The sequence below is a fragment of the Ictidomys tridecemlineatus genome, chromosome 15, assembly GCF_052094955.1.
Source record: "Ictidomys tridecemlineatus isolate mIctTri1 chromosome 15, mIctTri1.hap1, whole genome shotgun sequence".
Taxonomy (NCBI): domain Eukaryota; kingdom Metazoa; phylum Chordata; class Mammalia; order Rodentia; family Sciuridae; genus Ictidomys; species Ictidomys tridecemlineatus.
In genome coordinates this window covers 34,351,730-34,375,986 of record NC_135491.1, presented here as the reverse complement: position 1 = coordinate 34,375,986, position 24,257 = coordinate 34,351,730, and the positions used below count along the sequence as shown (strand labels likewise).

Genomic DNA, 24,257 nt, shown 5'->3' with positions numbered 1-24,257 from the left:
CCCAGAGGTTGGATGGGAAGAGGACCAACCCACCAGCATCAGCATATAGACAGATGTGGAAACTGCTGAAGGTCAGCACAGAGCCTGGGGTGGGTCTGTCTGATTCTCCACATGGGTGGTGTCCACTAGCAGCCGACTCAGAAGAGGATCCAAATGCAGGTAGTTGATGTGGGAGCTGAACCCAGCAAACACCAGATGAGGAACTGAGGCAGGATAGAGATGGAAGCCATCCATCATGCACTGCCACTCACATGTCCACTGTGCACAAGTCACAGACCCCTCAGGATTGTCCTGTCTGCAGGATGGGGAATCTGGGTGTTTTCTACCCATACCCACTTGTGGTTGAAGGCTGCTCCACGGGTTAATTCTGTGGTGCTTTGAGCTGCTGCAAACATGGGCAGAGTCGTTTCTAATGGTGGGAGAAAAGCCTGAGCAAAGAGCTATAGATTCTGGAAGAGGAAGTCAGGGTGGCCTGCCCAGAAATGCGACATGAGTGAGGCACACACCGCCTCTGCTATAGAGCCCCTCCCCTGGGGTTTTGGTGCGGGGTGGGCAAGGGTGGGAGGATGGGTCTTGGAAGATTTTCAAGATCAGAGTTTGTTTGGAGCTAGGGTGTGACTAGCAGAGGTGAGGTCACAGTATGATTCAGGTGTAGGTCAGGAAGGTGTTCAGGAGCAAAAGGGCAGAAGAAGGGGACAGTAGAAAGAGCAGGGGTCAGAGGTGGTGATTTTCAATGTCTGTGCTGGCTTTTGTCTATCGTGGTGTGTGCCTGAGTGGGCAAGCTGAGGGCCTGGCTGGGGCCCACCACAGGGCCTCCCAACATTGACCCGAGGCTGTGTGTGGGGTGTGAGGTTAGGGATATGTGAGCTCAGTCTAGGGGGGGGGGTGTCCACTTTTGATTGACCACTTTTATTCTTTCTCTCTTTGAAGTTGCAATTATCTGAGAGCAACTGTAAGTAAGAAGGAAAAGAAGGGTGAAGAGAGTTTAGGAGAGAGAGAGAGAGAGAGAGAGAGAGAGAGAGAGAGAGAGAGAGAGAATATTCATAGAATTTTTGAAAATTGTACCAACAAAATATATTTGTATGAACTTATGGGGTAAATTGTGTGGCAGTACAATTCATGAATACAATATAGAATAATTACATAACTTGGTTAACATACATATCCTCAAATTCTTAACACTTTTTATACTGAGAAGATGTGAAATTTCCTCTCTTAGCAATTTTGAAATGGATAGTACTCTATCATCAACTCTATTTGTCACACTGTACAATAGAACTCAAAAAAGAGTTTTCCTGACATTTTTATACCCTTTCCCATCATTTCCCTCTTCCCTTCACCACCCTATTAAACTGCCCCTTTTCTCTTTGCATTTATGAGTCAATTGTTTTAGATTTCATGTGAGTGATAAAATGTGATTTTTGTCTTTCCGTGTCTGACGTTTCAGTTCATGTTATCCAATCTTACCCACATTATCAAAAATTATAGGATTTCTTCTTTTTAAGGCTAATTACATGTATAATATCACATTTTCCTAATCCATTCCTTGGTTGATGGACACTTGGGTTGATTCTTTAACTTGACTATTGTGACTAGTTCTGCAGTGAATTTTGGGGTGCAGACAACAGTTCAACACACCGATTTTAAGTATTTTGAGTAAATATTCAATAGTGGGATTGCCAGATCATATGGCAATTGAACCTTTCCTTCTGCAAGGAAACTGCTTTTATTTACCATCTCACCACCAGTGTAGAAGTGTTCCTTTTCTCTTCATTCTTGTCAGCACTTGCTATTGTTTTCATTCTTTGATAAGAGCCATTCTGAGAAGTGTGAGCCGCTATCTCACTGTGATTTCAATGTGCATTTTTGCAGTCAGTGGTGACATTGAGCATTTGCAGATGTGTTGTCCGTTTCTATAGGGACATAGCGTCCATTTTGAGAAATGCCTATTTGGATCCCTTATCATTTTTTTAACTGGGGGGTTTTCTTGTTACTGTATTATTTGAGCTCTTTATATACTGAAAGGTAGCAGAATACAACAGTCACTAATATGGCATTATGGAAAAATGTGGATGTGTAACCGATGTGATTCTGCAACATGTATTTGGGGTAAAAATGGGAGTTCATAACCCACTTGAATCAAATGTATGAAAGATGATATGTCATGAGTTATGTAATGTTTTGAACAACCAATAAAAAAATATATTGGGTTTCATAACTTCTTATCACAGTATATGATGGCAAATATTTTTTCCCAACCTGCAGGTCTCTCTGCACAGTGTTAGTCATTTCCTTTGCTTTGCCAAAGCTTGTTAGTCTGATATAATCTCAGTTGTCTATTTCACTGTGTTGCCTGCACTTTGGCAGTTAAGTCCAAAATGTCATTTGCTCAGGCTAGTGTTATGTAATTTTTCTTCTATGTTTTCTTTTAGTAGAGTTCTGATCCTACATTAAGTCCTTAATTCATTTTTACTTGATTTTTTGTACAGTGTGAGATAAGGGTCCAGTTTTTTTTATGCATGTGGGTATACAGTGTCTTCAACTTATTGAAGAGACAATTTTATTCCCATTGTATATTCTTGGCAACTTTTTTTTTTTTTTTTGGTACCTGAGATTGAACCCAGAGGCACTCAATCATTGAGCCGTATCCCCAGCCCTTTTTAACTTTTTTTTTTTTAAAGAGATAGGGTCTCTTGGTTGTTCTGTTCATGGTTTCTTACCATATTCACTCTGTGGTCAACTCTATTTTCAATATTGTATATTTTGTCTTTATTGTCTGAGGTTTGTCTTCCAAGTGATCTAGTCTATTGTTGATGCTTCCTATTGAGTTTTTTATTTGGTTTATTTTTTCCTTCATTTCAAGAATTTGTTTGTTTTCATAATCTCTATCACTTTCTTGAAGTGATCTTTTTGCTACCTGTATTTGCTTCCTTATCTCTTGGTTGGTGTGATCAATGGGTGCCTATATTTGCTCTCCTATCTCTTTGTTGGAGTGATCAATTTTTGCATGATATTTGTTCACTTAGATCATTCTTTAATTTGCACAACTTTTTAATTATGTACATCTGAACTCCTTCTCTGACATTTCATCTACTGTGCTATCAATGGATTCTGTTATTGTAGTATCTTGGTTTGTTTGAGTCACTTTCCTCCTTTGTTTTTTCATGTTGTCTGTGTGTCTTTCTCTCTGACAGTGCTTCTCTAAGGTATTGAAGTTTCTACCCTATAATTTTGCAGTGTCCCTGCAGGTTATCAGTACCTCACCTTAGTGGGGAGATCAATGTTTACATCACCCAGTGCAAACAATATGCAACCATAAATCAATTAACTTCTATTTAGACATTCACTGTTTTGTCACTATAAACAGAAATGATGAGTTCAGTTATCTTCTACCATATAGCCAATAGGTTTGCATAAGGGTTTACAGCTTCTAATGATGGATAGAGAAAGGGAGGTTATAATGTTTAGGGTGTGAGAATTAGAGGTATTATATTATAGAATGAGTGAAAGGGGAATCAAAGGATGTTGGCTATTAGCAGGAGAAAAAAGAGAATGAGGTGACCCCATGCAAGGCTCCTTGTTGCTTCTGCAAAGGATGGTGTCTGTTAGCACACCTAGCAGGGATACATATGCTGCAACCAGGCCCACAGGGACCTTGGTGACAGTCTTCCAGGTCCTTGTTGTTCCTAAATGGAAGTGGCCAGGTCTCTGGTTGGTGGTGGCAGTAGCATCAAGCCTATAGTTACCTTGATGTAAGGTTTCCAGGCCCCAGTCAGTGTTCCAAGATGGAAGCTGCCCCAGCTAAAGATGGCGGAGGCAGCAGTGGAGGTAACCCAAGATGGCGGTGGAGGTGTCCCAAGATGGAGGCAACTGCTTTCAGAGATGGGGCTGGAAGGTTGGGCTGTGTGATGGCTTTAGGAGGCCTGTTCAGTGATGCTGCCCTGTGGCATGTGATGCTGCAATAGGCAGCTGCCTCCTGGCCCTGTCTGTTGACTCATGGTGGAGATTACCATGTGAGGAGGCCTATGGTGGTGCCTGCAATGTCCCAAGATGGAGGTGGTTTGGGTAGAGCCACCTTTTGGTGCATAGGGAACTTCAGTGGTGTTCCTCTCTGCATAGGCACTGTGTTCCGGTCTCCAATCTTCTTTTCTTATAATGTCCTTGTTTTATTTTAGTGTCAGGTAATGCTGTCTTTATAAAAAAATATTTGGAAGCATTCTTTGATTTTTAAAGACATTTGAGAAGGATTTGAGAAGGACTGATACTTAGTTCTTCTTTAAAGTTGTGTATACTTCACCAGTGAAGACATCTGGTCTTAAGTTTCTCTTTAATTGAAGACTTTTTAATCCCGGATTCAATCTCCTTACTCATTATTGATCTGTTCAGGTTATCTATTTCATCTTGATTCTGTCTTGTTTGGTTGTGTTGGATTAGGGATTTACCCATTTCTTCTAATTTAATTTCTAATTTCATTCATTGTTGTTATAATGATCCTTTTCTTAAAGTCATAATTATTAATGCCTATTAATTGTTCAAATTCATAGCTTTTGTGGTGACATTTCCATACATGCATACATGTGTAGATCCTGCTTGGATCCTACCTACCCTTCCTGTACCCTCTTTTACCCTGCCCTGTCTTTTCCTTCTTCCTGTTCCTCTTCCCTTTCCATAATGGTCCCTCTTTTACTTTCAGGTCATTTTTGTTTATTTGTTTTCACATATGACAGAAAATATGAGGTACTTGCTATTCTGTCTCTGGATTATTTAATTTACCATGATGTCCTCCAGTTTCACCCATTTTCCATTAAGTGACATGATCTCATTCTCCTCAATGACTGAATCATACTTCTTTGTGTACACACACCACATTTTCTTCATCAATTCATCTGTGGATGGGTCTCACCTGTTTCTATATCTTGGGGATTGTGAATAGTGCTGAACTGAACATGGGTATGTAGGAATCTAATTTGTGTGCTGACTTCAGTTCCTGTGGATAAATACCTAGGAGTGGTGTAACCAGATCATATGGGATGTTCTATTTTCAGTTTTTTAAGGAAGCTCCACATGGTTTTCCACAGTGACTACTAATTTACATTCCCACCAACAATGGGTAAGAGTTCCTTTCCCTCCAAATTCTCGGCAGGATTTCATCTGGGGTTTTTTGTTTGTCTGTTGTTGTTGTTATACACAATCTGTCTAGGAAGGAGATAGAATTTCCATGTAGGTTTGATTTGCCTTTCCATGATGGCAAAGATGTGGAGCATTTTGTTTTGTTTTTTTCATGTACTTCTTGGCCATTTTCACTTCTTTGGAGAAGCATCTGTTCAGATGATTTGCCCATTTTTTATTGGATTACTTGTTCTCTGTTATTTAAGTTCTTCATACATTCTGGATATTAGTCCTGTGTCATATGAAAAGTTGGCAAAGATTTTCTTCCATTCTATGAGTCATCTCTTTACTCAGCTGATTATTTCCTTCCTGTGGTGCAGAAGCTTTTTAACTTGATGTCACCCCACTTGTCAATTCTTGGTTTTTTTGTTTGTTTGTTTTCTGAGCTGTTGGAGTTCCACTCAGCAATTCATTGCCTGTGCCAAGATCTTGTATTTCCCTGTTATCATCTAGTAATTTAAAAGTTTCAGGTTTTACACTTAGGCATTTGATCCATTTTGTGTTGAATTTTTGGGAGGGGGATAAGAGAATTGATCTACTTTCAATCTTTTACATATAGATACCCAGTTTTCCCAGCACTATTTGTTGAAGAAGCTGTCTGTTTGCCAATGTAAGATTTTGTAAACTTTGTCAAGTATCAAATGGCTGTAGATGTGTGAGCTTATTCCTGGGTCCTCTATTCTAGTCCATTGGTCTACATGACTATTTTTAAGCCAATACCATGATCTTTGGTTATTATGTCTCTGTATTATATTTTGAAGTCATTGTGATGCCTCCAACATTGCTCTTTTTTCTCAGAATTGCTTTGGCTATTTATGGTTTATTTGTGATTTCATAGAAATTTTAGGTTCATTTTTCCCCTTCTCTGAATAATGACCTTGGTAATTTGATAGAGATTGCATTGAATATGTAGATTGCTTTTGATATTGTGGCTGTTCAAATGATATTGATTCTCTCAATCCAGAACATGGGAGGTCTTTCTGTCTTCTGATGTATTCTTCAATATTTTCTTCAGTGTTTTATAGAGATTTTTCACCTCTTTGGTTGGGTTTATTCTAGGCATTATTTATGCAATGGTTAATGGGATTATTTTCCTTGTTTCTTTCTCAGCAAGTTCATTATTGGCATAGAAAAGTTACTGAATTTGATATGCTGACTATGTATCCTACTACTTTGCTGAATTTTAAACTTTATGCTTAGAAATCTACTCTTATTCTGATGAGATTGCCTTCAAATATGACTTGGTTCTTTTCTCTTGCAAACGCTAATATTTTTTCCTTGTTCTTTACTTTCGGCAGTTTAACTATATGTTGTGGAGAGTTCTTTTCTGACATGTTTATTTGGGTTTCTAAAACCCTTCTGTTTCTGGACGTCCATGTCTTTCCCAAGCTTTGGGAATTTTTCTTCTATTATTTCACTAAAGAGGTTTTATATTCCTTCAGTCTGTGGCTCTTCCCCCTCATCTATTCCAACTTTGTTATTTCTATGTTGGTATTTTTTCCCATCAGCCTATCAAGCATCCTACTCTCCTCTGACCTGCAGAATTTCTTCTAAGAAATGTGCTAATGTTCTTTTGGCACACCTGGGTGTGTGATGTGTTTCTCCTCTCTTCGTGCTCTCAGAATTCCTTTGTCTTTGATTTTGGATTGTTTGGTCGTTTTGTGCATAGGTTCAAATGGAGCGGAGACCTCTGTCCTTTATGTACTTAGGTTTTGGCATCTGTCCCAGATTTGGGAAGTTTTCAGCCATTTCTTGAAACATGCTATTGCCTTCTGAAGCCTTCTCCCTTCCTTCTCCTTCAGAACCCTGTAATTCAAATCTGTGGCTGGTCTCTTGCTATTGTTTTATTGTCTTTGCTTCTCTTGTTAGTCCTAATTGTAATTTCCCAAACCAATTTTCCTTTGTAGACTTGAATTATGATGATAGGAATTTTATAAATCCCAGTGTTTTCAGAGAAAAAGCTTTAAGTTGTTTCTTGCTCAGTATGCTGCTGAAGATAAATTCTCTCATTCACAAAAGTTCATTTGTCTCTAGTGAAGTGCTGAGTTCCTGTCTAAAATGATTGAAGGGCAAAGAGACAAGGTTAAACCCTCCTTTCAGCAAGTTCTGACCCAGAAGTAGATGTTCAGTAAGTGGATTACAGAGTCACAGAAGAAGGCTTCTTCTGAGCAGCACTCTTGATGGACCGAGGGTGCAGTGGTGGCGACTGAGAGGGATGACTAAGTACCTTATCCCCCATCCTTCTGCGGGATGGCATATATTGTTAAATACATTTGCTGATGAGTATTTAATAATAGGAAGTAATGGTTATGGTATATTACAAAATAGCATATACAATATTACACAATCAGACATGTGTGTTAAAATATAGAAGAAGTTTTGTCTGAATGATGGGATTGTAAGTGTTGTTTGCCTTTTTTTGTTTGTTTTTACTTCTTTTCTGCAATTTCTTTTTTCAATTTTCCTACTGTATCCATAGGGGCACGGAGTTGTAAAACATTTCCAACAGCCTGATTTGGGGCCTAATTCTTCCTCTCCTCAAGACACCCCTCTGTGAGCAATTATGACCAATGCTTCCTGCTAAGGTTTTTCAGGCCGGGGGTCCCTGAATAAGTCCTGAAGGAGCAGGGATTGGTGGGTTGGATGATCAGTCACTAGGAAAAGTGGCATCTTCTTGGGGCTTGGATGGGATGGCTTTGGTGCAGAGATAGCCTGGCAGGGAAGAGCAGGAGCAGAGAAGTGAAGAGAGGCAAGCTGACCCTCCCGTGCCCCTTCCAATTTTTCAAATTGCCTTATCAGTTTAACGCCTTAACGCTGTATGGGTTGAAGCAGGAAGCAGGACAGGCGAGGTGACTGAAATATCAATCTCTGAATTTTCTTGTTTGCCGAAGCACAAGGGATAAGAGAATATTCCATCTCCGCATGCATACTTGTATTTAAGTACCTTCATTTTCAGCCAAGCAGCTTGGATTTGCCTAATTCTTCTCTGAATGGTGAAGATAACACAGGAAATGATCAAAACTAGGCTGAATGGAAGACACCTATCATAGTGTTGATATCCTTGAAATGATCGTATACTAATGGGTTATCAATGAAACACATTCAGTGTATTTATGGGGTGCCTGGTATTCACTCATTCTGTCCTTCAATTCAAATGAAACCCCACCTCCTCCTCTATCAGCTCTACAGCTCTAAGTCGAGGAAACTCTGTTCCTCTCCCATGCTGACACCCAGGGGTTTCCTGCCCAGACAGAGACCTTGAGACCGTCCAGCTGCGTGTCTGGTGAGGTGAACTGTGCACAAATCTGTGTCTTCTCAGATGCCGGAGCCCCCGCCTACATGTATGAGTTTCAGTATCGCCCGAGCTTCGCATCAGACAAGAGACCCAAGGCGGTGGTTGGAGACCATGGGGATGAGCTCTTCTCAGTATTTGGGGCTCCATTTTTAAAAGGTAAGGGCTTTTTGCTGGCGAGGAGCTTGGAGTTAGGAGGAGGTTCCCCTCTTGGTTTGGTGGACTGGAGATGGTTCTCCTCCTCTTCTGATCTTCGTTTCCTGACTCACTATAATCAGGGCTGAGTGACATAAGGAGGTTCCCAGCCTTTCTCCTGCTCTAACATGCATGAAAGAGGATGTGTATTCATGTGCCCTGAGCCATAGTCACATTCAGAATCCTGGCCTGTGGCTGCAATAAGGGAGGTTGTAGGTTACCTTCAGGACCCTACTCAAAGGCAAAAACAGTCTTTCTTGATTTCTATTCAGAAGAGCAGATTAAAATGTGAGGATGAGGTTAGAATTGTTGCCCACCTGAAATCCAGTGTCCTGTGTATTCATCTATCGATATGTCTAAAACCCATATATTTTTATCTATAATATAATGCACAATATCATGTTTAAATACAACCTTTCACAAATTGTCTTTAATAAATCAACTCTCACCAGTTGCACATGACTTTTGAGCCTTCTCATGACTGTTTATGACACATCAGTGCCTCTGGACATTTCCTAGTTGGGTGATTTCTTAGGACCTTGGAAATTCTGATATTTTTCAGAACTGTGTAGGAGACTGAGAGAAAAGAAAAAAGAGAAAAAGCCAAGAACCAACAATCCTTCAAGATACAGGAAACTCCAGGGTGTAGCATTGCAACCTTAAATAGGAAGGGGTAGGCAGATGGGCAGGGAAGACAGAGGCAACTCAGCACATTGCTGAGTCCTGCACCAGTCATTCTCAAACTGAAAGTGCACACCAGGTGACAGGGTCTTCTCACTCAGTAGGCTGGGAGTCAGGACCAAGAGTCTGCATTTCCTACAAGATCCCAGGTGCTGCTGCTGCTGTTGCTGCTAGCACACTTTGAGTAGCAAAGGATTGTTTTCCTTCTTCCCCATAGAGGGCGCCTCAGAAGAGGAGATCAACCTCAGCAGGATGGTGATGAAATTCTGGGCCAACTTTGCTCGCCATGGGTAAGGATTTGTGGGATTGGGTGCAGTAGGGCATACTTCATGGATAGAGATCAAATCCCAGATCCTGTCACCGGAGCACTCTATGGATGTGTTTGTGTCTTTTGGAAGCCATAAGCCAAGGATTCCTGTAAATCTCAGAGCGATGTGGTGACCAATAGCAGCTTTGGGAAATTTGTATTTGATTCTGTTCCCAGGAACCCCAATGGGAAGGGTCTGCCCCACTGGCCAGAGTACAACCAAAAGGAAGAGTACCTGCAGATTGGCGCCAACACTCAAGTAGCCACGGGGCTGAAAGACAAGGAAGTGGCTTTCTGGACTGAGCTCAAGGCCAAGGAGGCACCGAGGAGACCTCCCAAGAGAGAACATGTGGAGCTGTGAATGGGAGGCTGAGCCAGGCTCCAGAGACTGGAGCCACCAAGACAGTGCCTTCCATCAAAGTCATCCAAAGAGGCAGCTTCGGTGGCGGTGGCTGGAGAATGTGCATTGGGAATGGGCAGAGGCCAGGGAGCAGGAGTGTTTGTACCTGTGGCTTTGATTTGGAGAATAAATGTTCTTTTGGAGGCCAAAGCAATGTCTGTGTCTTGGACTGGAGATGAGTCCTTCCTGTCAGAGAGAAGCATAAGGAGAGAGGTGCTGTTACAGGAAGCTGCCTCGGCAGCTTGGTGACTGATTAGCTGCAAAAATCTAGGCTTCATATAGTCCCTCACATCCCTTAACCCTAACCACGTAACCCTGGAGCCAGCGTCCTTTCCTTACGCGCTGAAGCCATGGTGGATCAGCTGGAGAGGCCTGCCCCAGCCCACGGAGACTCACCAATGCATGTGACAAAACTCACACTTTCTTGGGGGATGGATGGAATCACTAGTCTTAAATTCTAAAACAAACTTTGGTGGAAATACATGTAAATGTAAGGACACAGGCAGATTGAGAGTGAAACAGAAAAGATATACCACACAGATACTCAAAAGGAAAGTTTCAATTCCCGGCATCACTCCTCCCCCGCCCCCCCAAAAAAAAAACAAATCAAGAGGAAAGTCAGGAGGCTATGTTAACATCACATAAACAAATATCAAAAGGAAAATAAAGAAAAAGCAAAGCAGTCAATTCATCATAAATAGGTGACAACCCTCAATGTGGACATACCTAGTAGCAGTGTCACAGGGGCCCTGCCTAATGGGCCTCTGCTCAAGAGTAGACCCTGAGACAAAGATTTGACTGTCATGGTTCTGGGAGGTGATTTCAGGAAGCACTGAGGAAGGGTTGAGGGAGAGGAAGGAAAGGTAGGAGTCGATGGGTGCAGGAGGGGTATGCAGGCTCCAAGAAGAATGAGCTCAGTCCACGGGGACCCCCTAGAGATGGTAGAAAACAACATCAGAGACACTGCAGAGCAGAGAGGAGGGTGGGTACGCACATACCCACTGTCATCAGTGACTGCTCAAGGGCTGTTCCATGGCCCTAGGGACAAGACACACACAGGCAATCTGGAAACTCCATGGCCTCTGCTGCTGTAGCAGGGTAATGTCTTCATTGGATTTGAGTAAAATAAAGAACTAGGAAATGGAATTCAATTCATTTTAAAAAATACCATCATAATATGTGATATTTCCTGCATCATTTATATACTGCTAGCAATTCCAACATCCTTAAATGTGGCTCTAATGCTGGCCCTCTGATATCATTTCTCTTCATAGGGACATCAATTCCACTTGACTAGGACACATTCTTATGACTCATTTAATCTTAAGTACCTCCATAAGTGCTCTATCTTCAAATTTAGTCACGTTGGAGTTTCCAACACAGGAATTTAAAAAGGATACACAATTCAGCCTGTTAAAGTTAGTCTGTAGTTAGAGGTTATTACATATCATTGCCATGATTATTTCAGAGCCTGTTTTCTAACGAGAACATAGATATATTTCCCTTGGATATACACCTAAGAGTGGCCTTGCTGTATCACAGGTGTCCCATACATTAACTCTAGAAGAGACCCCAAAAATTATCCTAGAGGGGTTGCACCAGTGTGCTCTCTACCAGCAAAGTAAGAACCATTCTGTATGGTTATCAGTTCTTGGTACTCTTAGAATAACTGCTGCCCGTTGATCCTTTCTGATGATTCCAGGTCTCCTTGGTTAGTTTTGTTATATCAAACAATTGATTTTACAGAAATGCATGCCCCTAAATAGGTCACTCAATGGGAAAAGAGAATCACAGATGGTTGGTTGGCAATTTAAGAACCAGGACACCCTTGTCCATCATCATGATCACTATTAGGTGACCAGGCACGGACTTCATCAAGAGTCATGGTTACTGCAGCCATGTCCTTGAACTTTAGGAAGCGTCTTCATTTTGAAACTCAGATCTCTGGATAGAAACCACATTATGCTGACCCCTCCTGAGGACCTTTGGATGCTTGAATATGATTAGGAGGCTAGAGTTTCAAGAGCCTGTTCTAGGATTGGAGGTGCAGAGGGCCTGTGGGAAGCTTTGCCTGGGCTGTGGATCTCACAGGGGAGAGCTGTACTTCTCATCCCTGTCAGTGGGGGCTGCTTGTGAACCCATTAAGAGGGTCCCTATGACTTTGCAATCCAGAGAGTCCTTTGCCGTCTCCATTCTACCCTTGTATTTGCTCGGGGTCTCCCTTCTTCCTGCTCAATGACTTTCACATTATCTTCTCTAAAAGCAGTTCTTGTTGCTCTGTCGACCTTCCACCTTCCAAAATGTTGTCATGGTCTCCTCATGTGTTTGTCCAGATGGGTTTGTACTTTACTGAATTTTTAGAGGGTTAGAAATCTACCAATCCCCTTTCTTTCATAGGAAATGATGAATGAGTTTCTTAAATATTTCAAAACAATGTTTCTTTATATTTTTGTAAAGAAAAATTGCGCATTGCAACCCAGAGTGTGAATACTCAACACATCCACTCATCACTTACTGTGGCTGCTCACTGAGAACAGCTCAGATTATTTTCTATGGTCAATCTCACTCAGGTGGCCATCTGACATGTCACTGGACTCACTCAGAATTATTCCTCTCCACGCTGTTTTGAAATATGGGTTTAATTATTATTTAGACGTAACAAGGCCAAGGCCATTAGCTCAGGAGATGGCTGCTGTTGAACAGAGAGTTCATTATTCATGGTTCCCGAGTCAAGGTGCACTCTGTGCATGTAGGGAGGGGGCCACACAGGAAAGCACTGGGGTCATATGGCAGGTGTCGGGGCTGTCAATCAGAGGCTCTATTGCAAGGAAGGGGAGAGGTGAGATGGGATGTAGCCTTAGGATTCATTGGTCTGAATAACTCCAATGGGCTCTGGGACATATGGGCTGTTCCATCCAGTATCTACCCCTGTAATGGTTAAAGCAGGCCGTGGTCCAGAGGATGAGAGCCTAATAGAAGGATTAAGTCCCTGGATTGGTTAGTTTGTACAGAAAAGGAAAGGTTCAGGGGTGAGAGGTTGCCTATCTTTAGGACTTAGCCAATTCTTGGTCAACAAGCACTTTGATATGAAAACATCAGAAGAGAGAAAATAAGAACACAGTTCATATAATTATCTAGCACAAAGGAGATCCCCCTTCTAAGTGTTAATATATATTTTACCAAATTCCCTCCAAGAAAGTTTGTTTTTCTCTACCCTTGCCAATACCTGGCACCAGCACTGAAAGAGTAGTGGTAAAAATCCTTGCCAATTCAATAGGTACAATTTGGGTACCTGGTTTGAATTTGGGTGCCTTGTTGTATATGCTAGTTGTTGGTCAAAGAGACCTTTTGGCTGGGTCCAGCAATATCTGCCTGCAGTCCCAGCTACTTAGGAGGCTGAGGCAGGAGGATCACTTAAGCCTAGAAGCATAGTGATATCCCATTTCCAAAAACAAAAAAAGTATGTGAGTAACTTGAAGACCCTTGAGAACCCCCATAGTTGATGGGATGAAGTGAGATAGTGTAGCGACCCATCCTTCCCCTCAACTGCCCTACACCTACACAGATGTGCTCATGGCCTGTGTCTATAGAAGAAAAAGAAAAACAGACAACACATTAGAGGGTCTAAGAAGGGTTGAATTCTCTCTCAACTGTCAATCAACCCACAAAATATTCTGGAGATTTCATCACCCCTGTGACGTTCCAATGTGAAAAGACAAGATCCCACTAATAGATGCTGTGATTAGGCAAACTTTTAGGAGAAGACAGTCATTGGTTCTTGTTGAGTCTTGTGCAAGCCCAAAGTCAAGCTTTCTCATGCAGAGAACCTAACTGTGTTTGAACAGGAGGACTCACCACCACCCCCAGGTGAGTGGTAAGTGTTTCTCTAAGCACTCTGCTGACCCGTCCAGAGGGCTTGCCTGCTTCTGCCAGACGCTGCTTTCATAAATTTTTCATTGTAGATGCCTGAATCAAAGCCCTCCAGCGTTTCCCCATTGTCTGGGCATGAAGTCTGTTCAGAGCCTGCCATTGAGCCTCTCTTCACCTGTCCAGTCCAACTGGCCCCCCAGGAAGCGCCCAAGCCTGCCTGCACCACTGCTAATGACCTCTCTTCTCTGCCCCTCCAAATCCTGCCCATCTCGTAATACCCAGTACCCTCAGGTGATGTCATAGATAGTTTTGAGTGTTAACACATATGAACACTGATGCATTATCAGGGCAAGAAAACACACAAAACATTTTTCTATTTTGAGGCCATTCTTTTTACCCAGATGTTTATAATAGATAGTTAACTTTTATGGAACCCCTTATGGGTTACAATTCAATCCTAATTTTTCTAGGTCTAAATATTTGCATGTCTTGCTCAATTATCTTTTTTTTTTCTTTTGTATTAAAAGGCTGACGAAAACCTTTACAGAGTAGTCCTAGCAAACAGGGACTGGTTTTACAATCAGGTTCTTAAGAATTGATTCAAACAATATAACATTCATTGTTTATCAAAGTGCAGTGCATTTATCCCTGGAGTTTAGTGGGGTCTTTCTGATGGTGCACAGACTAAGTCATAAATATAAGGGATATGCATTTATTTTGTTGTGTATTACGAAAACACTTAATATAAAATTGATGATTTAATGTATGTTATTTATGGCAGGGATTCCTGAGAGTTCACTAAATCTGTCCCAATTTCTTGGGCCACATGCAAACCACCTCCCTTCCCAGCCTCCCTTGGACTGATCAGGTGACTGAGTCCCTCCCAGGAGATGTGCCTGGCAGGCAGGACCAAGCTGGACCCTGGAGCCCTGTGGTCACTCCTCCATGCTCCTCCGCCTCCAGCTGACTGTAGCCACCACTCATGACAACAGAGGAAACAACAAGTGAAAGCCACCAGAGTGGAGCCTGGGGTCAGCACACTACAGCCCAAGGCCAAATCTGTCCCAGTGTCTGTTTATAGAAACAAGTTGTATTGGAACCCAGCCCTGCCGTGTGCTCATGTAACATCTAGGGCTGCTGTCCCTTCAGCAGCAGAGCTGGGTGGTGGCCAAAGTAACCGTCTGGCCCACAAAACCTCCATATTCACCATCTACCATCTACAGAAAGCCTGCTGGCACCCTGGTCAAGATCCATAGGTGACCACGTGGAGGGCACCACATCGTTGACCAGAACAGCGCTCTAGCTCTTCACGTAAGCAAAATAAGCCATTGAACTTTGGGCCCATTGGCTACTGTAGCTGACTCACTCTCATTCCTTCTTTCTCAGCAGTCCTAGAGGGATGGCCTCCTGTGGACGGCCAGAATGCCAGGAGCTTGTGTCCTTCAGGGTGACCACTTTGTGATGAGGAGGCCAGGGAGTCTAACCCCCTTTTCATGCCACAGCATCAAGAGCACTCAGAGGTGTAAATGCCACACAATTTCAGCCCGACAGTCTGATGTCAACAGGAAGAAGTTCCCTGAAGCTCAAGGAAATGACTGCAGTGACCAGGACCCTCCTCAAAGCCAGACTTGTGACCTCGTGGGAAGCCATGATGGTGGCCAAGGTGGTCACTGTCTATTTAATGAATGACCATCAGCAGTTCCCTTTGCACTCTGAGTAATTTGTTTTCAGATATACCTTTCGGTAAACTAAATATATCATTACCAGTCATTCCTTATTTACCTTTTATTTCACCATGATTTTAATTTTAAGAAATACGATGACTCATTTTCCATGCTAACATTTAATTTATTGCAAGGAATAGAAGTCTTCCACCTATGGAAATGGTAGAAAAGTCTCTTTGTGAATCATTTGGTTAAAATAAGAAGCCAACGTTTACTTTAGAAACTAGTAACAATACCACAGATGGTATGTTGACCTGGTGTCATCCTAACATAAACACAGAGAGAGACTCTTAAAGGGATCCTGACGCCTACCTGGGGTCAGTGGGAGCAGCACAGTGGGGAGCCAGCACCTCGTGGAGAGCAGGGTGCATTGAAGACTGGTGAAGGGGAGATTCAAAGGCCCAGTGAGGAGAATTGCACAAGCTATTTTGAAGCAACTATCTTTGTCCACAGCACTAGTAACAGGTTTCAAGGGCCAGTGTCAAGGGTGGCAGGAGTGCAGGGCTGGACAGGCAGTAGCAGGCTGGCATCCTGTGGCATATTTTTTGCATGAGGTCATGGTGGCTATTGCCCATGATTGTGGTTCTAGAAGAGTCTTTTTCGTTAGCCCTTGTTGTCAGGCATACCTGCAGGAGATCCTCTCCTTCCCAGCCCCCTAGCTATTTTATTTTATTGTTCTCCTTTTGCTTTTATATTATGTTATTTTATTTGACTTTTGTTGAGACTTGAGACCAGGAGCTCATTTAGAATCTGGCAACTTGCACAATGGCAAAAAATGTGACATCCGTATGAGACGAGCACAGGTGCTAGAAACGTGGCCTGTGTCTAGGCTGCCGGGGAGGAGGGCGCAGGATTCTGGATCTCAGAGCTCGAGCCCTGGTGGAAGGTGTATGAGAGAGCAGTCTCCCAGGGCAGTGTTGTGCAGCAGTCTCCACCTCACCCCCCCATGACTTAGAGGACAGCTGGGTGAAGGGCCCAGGAGGACACGGGCTTGCTCTAGTCCAACGCCTATTCTATTAGGCACACTCCATGTATTTGTCTGTTGAGTAAATTAATAGAACATGGGGGAGATTTGAGGAGTTAATTTGGAAAGTTCAAAGTCTTGCTCAACAGTTTAGGACTTAAGGACAGTTCCTAGAAGATAGTTCTCCCAATCAGAGAGCTCCAGATGGGAAACCTCAGAGATCCCCCAAAGGGAAAGCAATGACCCGGCCACCTGCCACTTTCACACAAGGGGTGAGTCAGCTGTAGCCCAAGTGACACAGGGAAACCAGGCCTGTGGAGAGACTGTGAGCTCTGGCGTGAGGCTTGGGAGACTCCAGCGTCACCATCACCGTCATCATCACCGTCATTTCAGCAGAGTCATCATGAGCCAGCACCAGAGGCTGTGGCCAGGGCGGGCAGGGCTGGGAGAGGCTGCCTCTGTTTGCAAATGAGCCGCTATCACAAGCAGGCTGGGATTCCACAGGAGATTGGGGGTAATCCATTCCTTCCTCTCATGTTTTGCTTTAATCTTCACAGGCTGAAGGCCAGGGCTGTTTGCTTGGTGTCAAAGGGCAGCTGGCTAGAGCAAAAGGTAGGGTGGTACATACGTGTGGGGGGTGGGTGTGGGTGTGTGCGGTGTGTTGTGCTCAGTAACTGGAAACAGCCTCATTGTCTACTCAGGAGGACTAATCAGATCACCCCAAGTGGACAGGAATGGGGGGGTGCTTTAATTAGGATTCTTTTTATGACCTATGTTTTTTTTTTTCCCAGATAAAAGTAAAGAAGGATCCCCTACCCAGTTCAACCTCTGTACAAGTCAATCATGTCTGGGGACACATCCTAATGTCACAAAGCCCTCATCCCCCCAACCTCTGCAGAAGTCCTCCCCGACCTTTGGCCACAGGAGTGGAACGAGAGCCTCTTTTTGAATGTCCGTCTCCAGGAGCTGCTTCAGCTGGGCCTGTGGTCTTGGCAGGAACCCATGAGCGTATTCAGGGCTGGTTGGTGCTTTCTGGCTGTGGTTACTGGGTGCCTCTTATGTCAACATTGCTCTTGCCTGGGCAAGGGTAGGCTTGCCAAGCGACCTTGGGAAAACAGAAGACCTCTGCCCAGGTCCTGCTCTGGCCTTTCATCCCCTTTCAACCCTGCCCTCCTTATCCTGAGCCAATGAACTGATAAGGCCACTCGGGTACAAAATCCAAGTGTTTTGCCTTGTGATTAGGCTGGAACTCAAACACCTCCTTGGTGTATTAAACATGAGCAGTGATATCTGGCCACCATAGAGTAGAAGTGAAAGGCCTGAACTCCGGTCCTGACTCTGACAGTGAGCTGCTGTGTGAACTCAGGCAACCCCGATCCATCTGCGGACCTGAGATTCTTTTGAGCAAGAAGGAAAGAAGTGGGTTGGGATCATGCCGCAGTCTGCTTTGGCTGCCATAGCAACCCACCGCAGATTGAGTGATTTAAGTCATCCGAAGTTATTTTCTCATGGCTCTGGAGGCTGGAGTGCAAGATCAAGGTGACACAGAGGGGGTTTTTCTGGAGGCTTTCTTCCTTGGCTTGCAGAAGTCTGTCCCCCTGCTGCCACCACCCCTGGGGAGTTCTCTGGTAACACAGGTGCCCTTGGGGTCTCTATGTTCAAATTTCCTCTTCTTATGAGGACCCTGGACATATGGGATGAGGGTCCACCACAATGTCCTCATTTTAGTGTCATCTTCTTTCTGTCTTCAAATACAGCCACTTTCTGAGTTACTGCAGGTTGGACTTCCACACACGAATTCCAGGGCTCACAACTCCACCTATAATAGTGTATGTGACTGTAGAACTAAGGGTGTTTTTCTCACTTTGGGTTTCACAGAAACAGAGCCCAGACAAGGATTCAAGGGCAGGTGGTTAATTTGGGGAGATGCAGGAAATAGCGATGGGGTGACACTGTGAGGTAGGGAAGGCACAGCTGCCCACAAGGGGTCCTTATGTGGCCACTTCTCACTGTGGCTCCTTGGAGCTCAAGCCTGGGAGAAAACTGGGGGAGAAGAATTTAGTTTTGAAAGTTAGTCCATCTAACAGGGGAAGGCGCTGGGTGTTTTGGACACCAAATCCATTCAGCTGTTGACTGACAGCTACTCCCAGGGGTGGGAGGGTCCTGGGGCCCTGGTGTCATTGTCCTGCCATGCACAGAATGGCCTTGCTCCACTTCAGGTCATCCTTCAAGCAGGAAGGAGCTCCTGGCAGGTGGGAGTCGTTGGAAGTCTCCTGAGGCCACTGAGCTGTGCTGTGAGGCCCAAGGGGAATGGCCAGCCATTGACAGTGGCTACTGTACACTCTGGTTCTGAAGGCCACGCTCAGGGCTGGGTGAGTGTGCGCACACCTGCTTGGGGAAGGAATAGAGACCCAACTGGCAAAGTCCCCGTGTCACAGATTATAAATTATTGACAACCTTCCTGCATCTGTCCCAAAGCTGTGCAGGGGGCTCAGACATGATAGGAATGGGTTTCTTACTCATGTGACATCCAGGATGCTGGTGTAGATAAGGGAGCAGCTGTTCCCCAAGTACAAATCCGGGACTTGGTGTCCTGCACTTATGTACCTTCCTGGTCCCCGAGGGCCTCCGAGCCGAGCCTCCAGCTGGCTGGAGGGGAAGAGCCAGTGTGGAGGAGGCCCAGCTGCCTCCTCGCTGAGCTGACCCGACCCAACCCCTCCTGATGCCGCTCCTACGCCATTGGCCATCACCAATCTCGTGGCTGCAGTTAAATGCAAGGGGAATTTTCCAAAATTTTTTTCTATGAAAATAAAAATTTATATTACTGTGAAGTTATGATCACTTTATGCCTAATTGTATTTAAAACTACTTCCTTATAGTATTGAACTATAATTCACATACAATATACTTTTTGACTGGACAATTTAGCAGTTTTAATGCAATAAAAATAGGTGCCAATGTCATCACTGTCTAATCCCAGTACATTTTTATTGCACCAGAAGGAAACTTCCTTACATCCACAGTCATTCCCTGTCCCTCTCCATCCTCCTTCCCCAGATTCTGACAACCACTGTCTATTTTTGGGTCTGGAAATTTCATAGAAATAGAATGATACAACTTGGGGCATTTGGGGCCTAGTTTCTTTAACTTAGCATAATGTCTTGATGCTTCACCTACATGGTAGCATGTGGCTCTTACAGTTGAATGATATTCCATTGTATTGGATAAGTAACCTTTTACGGTTCATTCAGTGGATGATGGACCTTTGGGTTGCTTCCTGTTTTTGATGATTATGAATAAAAGAGCTACATGTTTTCTATTTTCTTGGTGGAAAACTTGGATTGAAATTGCTAGGCCAGGTGGGAACTTTTAAGTGTTGGAGAAATTGACACCTGTCTCTGACAGCAGCCGTCAGTTTTTTAACTTGTATTTCCCCGTTTGCGTTGTCTGTGATGGCTTTCATATCAACACAGAGATACCTGTCAATACTTTGAGTGAATACATAGTATTTCCGTAGTCGGAGTGTACCACTGTGCTTTTAAATAAATCCCCAACGTTGGACATTCAGTGACCCTATGAAAGGGGAGTTCAGGGCCTTCCTTGTGTCCCCACCACTCCTTTCCATGTGCACCAGAGCTCTTTGAGTCCCCCATTCAGTGCTTCACATGCCCTGCAGTGAACACCCCCTTACATCTGTCTTGTCTGCCTCAGAGCAAGCTCCCTGTAGCTCATTAATTCATAACAGAAACAGGAAACAACCCAAAGGCCCATCACCCACTGAATGAACAGTAAAAGGTCATTTATCCAATACAAGGGAATATATATAACTGAAAGAACCACATGCTACGGTGTCGATGAATCATGAAAACATTATGCTGAAAGGAACCACGTGTTGCACTTGTGTTTGTGTCCACAACACCTAGGCAAAGGCTGGGCATTTGGTAAATGTCAGAAGAATGCAAAGACAAATAATGGATGGGTGAATGATTAAAACCAAGGATCTGGAGAGATGGTCATTTACTGAACATTCTGTTCCAAAATCCTTGCTCTGAAAGGTCATGGTCTCCTTGACCCTGCAGGTATGCAGCAGCAGGCAGGGCAGCTTGGCAGGAATATTGAGAAGCTACTTTATCCACAAGGACACCGAGGGCTGGCGATGTGGCTCAGCAGCCGAGCACTTGCTTAACAGTGGGGATTGATCCTGGGTTCAATCCCCACATGTAATACGTTGTTGGGCAAATTTGTGGCCATCTATAACCTGAGAGTTGGATAGGGACTGTTCAGATACCAAAGGGCAAACTCTGAGTGGGCGCGGCTTAGCAGTCACAATGGGTGGGGGGCAAGAGAGGTCTTTGGAAGAGGGAAGGTCTATCATTTCAGATTATGCAATTGGGCTGGACGGGCAGGATTCAGGGTGGGTCTCCAGCTCTGGTTCAGGGCCAAGGCATTGCCCCTGAGCCACACAGAAGCTCTTTGGCCTAGGGAGCTACTGTCTTTCCAGGCTGTGCCTCTATTTTGTGTTCCTGGCCTCTCTCTTTGGGCTTGCTCTGTTTGGGATGAGTCCTTCTGAGATACAAATATCTGTGTTGTGGGGCAGGAGAGGTTATATTTGAAAATCCTCGTCCTGGGCCCAAGGGTGAGATGCACACAGAGCAAAGGGCATGAGTGTTTGGTCCCACAGCAGTGCTCTTCCTCTGGACATGGACTTCAACTTGGGCAGCCAAGGCCAGCCAGCCTTGGCTGTGCTGAGATGCAGGGGAGGGGCTGGATAAACATCTGGAGACCCCATCTACAGGGATCAGATTCAGGAGAACAAAAAGAAAATTCCATGCTGCGCACATGGTAAATTAACAGAGTTCAGTTTCTCTTACCTCGGACTGTTAGTCCAGATCTGGCCAGGTCACAGAGAGTGGCTTGGTAGACTGCTGAAATCATCATCTCAGGGGATGGAGTCAGGGGGATTCCAGCTCAGCACTTAGGAGCTGGTGTCTCTGGGCCAGGTAACTTTGCTGTGCCTCAGTTACCCCATCTCTGAATAGCCTTACTCACCTGTAGTGCGGAGGACATAGGTGGTTCTTTCTAAAGCTCTTAGAACAGTGCCTGGTCTGGAGGAGGTGGAAAAAAGATAAAATGTTGATCTAAAATTGAGTGTTTTATTAGAAAATTTGATTTATATCAGACCAGGAGCCCTTGGCTATTGAAAACATGATTTTTCACTCACATTTTTAAGGACCACTGGGGTGATTATGCACAAGGTAGAGGGAGAGGGAGAGGCAGGAGGTAGAGGGAGAGGGACAAAGGGGCATCTGTTGCATTTTTCCTTGAGGTGAGATGGGAAACCTGGTTTAGTGTTGGCTAGGTGGGGTTGTTTTAGGGTCTTTGGTGAACAAGGACTTCCCAGGTGTCTGTACCCAGCTTTGGGTAGTTGGAACAGGTTTGAACAGGCCTCTCTCTTGGTTGGGGTGTGGACTCTTTTGGGTTTGGACTTTTGAGAGATAGTTCCTTCAGGATGAACAAAGACCCACAGAACAAAGCATCAAATATGAAAAATAAATCCATGGTCAATACGCTGGGACAGCAAAGGACAAGAGCATACCTCTGTGCCATTTCATGGGCAGAGAAATTGAGACTCGGAGACTCAGAGAAATTGAGACTCTCAAGCTCAGCTGGCAAATCATGCCTGGATTTTCTTTAATCCAGAGCCAGCTCTCTGGCCATGGTGCCCTGACAGCCCAGGCCCTGTGTGGACTTTATCTTCTTTCTGACAGTGTGACATTGCGAGAGATCCGGAACTGAGTGGAAGGCCGATTGAGAGCGGAACCTAGCTTGGAGTACATTGCCTCAGTGCTGGTTACCCCTGGCCATGCCACCTCATGTCCATAATTAGGAAGTCCCTACTGGGCACTTTGTGTCTGCCCATCTGTTAAGTGGGCATATTAGCAGTTACTTAATAAGACAATTTGAGGAATAATGGAAAGGAACTAGAATCCACATCTGGCACACCATACTGTAAGTGCTCACTATGTGCACATTCCACATTCATAAAAGGCAATTGCTGTGGCTAATTTATGCCTGTCCATCTACCCTATTTCCACCCTGGGCAATCTGGCTTCTACCCACTACATTTAGATAAAGGGTTTTCACTGACTTAACTCAGGCCACACCCAGTGATTGCTGCTCAGACTTTATCCTCCTCCACATCCTTGCAGCATTCAGCCCTCACATAGTCACTCCTCCACTCCTCCCTGGGCTCCTGACTCTCCACCCTCCTCCATCCACCTCCCCTGTGGGTGCTCCCAATCTCAGCTGAAGCTGCCTCTGAGCCCCATTCTCAGCTCCTGCTCTCCTCACCCTGGTCCCTGTAGGAGTCACACACATCCATGGTGTGCACCCTCATCTTCAGGGGGATGATCCCCTGCCCCTCACCCACCTCCTTCCAGTCTGGAGGTGCCCTGGTCCTGTGGTCTCTTGCCAGGACACCCCAGTGACCCTGCCTGACACAGAGTCAGTTCTTCAGTCTTCTTTCCTCTCCAATGCCCACCATAATCTGATCAGCCACCAACTCCTCCAAGTTGCAAGTATTTTTTATTTTTGGTTTTAAAGGCTGAGAGATGCATAAGGCACTTAAAATTCTGTATCGATATTGAATTTTTGCATTTGTTTATATCGTCATCTAGTGACATAAAGTATTTATTCTGTGGGCTTTCCTTGGAGAACAGATATATCTCCATAGAAATATTCTGCTAATTATTTAAAAAAACCTTCAGTGCAGAAATCTTGAAATGCACAAATAAAACATCAATAGCATGTCTGTATAACATAATGCACTCATAAAAGCATAAAAGCAATGTATTCCTTTTCTGAAATAAACAACAATTATTTAAAAAGCAATGTGCACTCACTTTTGACTTTTGCTTGAATGTATTTATTTCTTAATTCCAATTGACCTCGTCTGTCAGCCCTTTCACTAGGCTGGACACTCTCCTCATCTCTATTTCACATAAAAAATACTCTGAGAGCTAAAATTTTAGGTCACTTATTCAGTGTCACATGCCTAGAATGTGGCTAACCCCCCTGGAACCCAGGTCTGGCCTTTCCAGCAGGACACCCGTCCTCGCCCCCCGTGGTGGACACGGTGCACGGCAAAGTCCTGGGGCAGTACGTCAGCCTGGAAGGATCTGCGCAGCCCGTGGCCATCTTCCTGGGCGTCCCCTTTGCCAAGCCCCCTCTTGGGCCCCTGAGGTTTGCTCCTCCGCAGCCGGCAGAGCCCTGGAGCTCTGTGAAGAACGCCACCTCCTACCCTCCTATGTAAGTGGTGGCCTGTCCCAGGGGGTTTGTCCCTCGGTGCAGCAGGAGGGGGTGGAGGCTGTCCTGGGCTTGGCTCTGCTTTCTCCTGGAATCTTCTAGAACATTGCAGAGCCCTGAGGCCTTCTGGACCTCTCAGGGGTGTCTAGAGCCCTTTGTTCAGCACCAGTTCTTGGGCACCTATTGTGTGTCAGGCATGTTGTGGGTTCCTGGAATCCATTAGTGAACAAAGCAAAGATCTCTGCTTTATGGGGCTTACACTGCAGTGGGGAAAGAGATGACAACATGCAAGTAAAAAATGTGTTAGGTAATATGTTAGAATATTAGTGCTTTGGGGAAAAGGGAGTTGA

The 24,257-nt window shown here is 44.4% G+C and overlaps 1 protein-coding gene and 1 long non-coding RNA gene across 3 annotated transcripts in view; both read left to right on the top strand.

Moving 5' to 3' along the window:
* LOC101973014 (liver carboxylesterase 1) overlaps positions 1-10,194 on the top strand; it is a 32,729-nt gene extending 22,535 nt beyond the window's left edge. For both annotated transcript variants that reach the window (XM_013365896.4, XM_005318192.5), the window contains exons 12-14: positions 8,489-8,620; positions 9,555-9,627; positions 9,822-10,194. In XM_013365896.4, the coding sequence (XP_013221350.2) occupies positions 8,489-8,620; positions 9,555-9,627; positions 9,822-10,005 (389 nt within the window). In that variant the 3' untranslated portion in view covers positions 10,006-10,194. The remainder of the gene's footprint in view (positions 1-8,488; positions 8,621-9,554; positions 9,628-9,821) is intronic.
* A 6,202-nt stretch (positions 10,195-16,396) lies between these two features.
* LOC144370863 (uncharacterized) lies at positions 16,397-19,437 on the top strand. Its single transcript, XR_013430896.1, has 2 exons — positions 16,397-17,214; positions 17,394-19,437. It is a non-coding gene; the product is annotated as an uncharacterized LOC144370863 (long non-coding RNA).
* Positions 19,438-24,257: the final 4,820 nt, after the last annotated feature.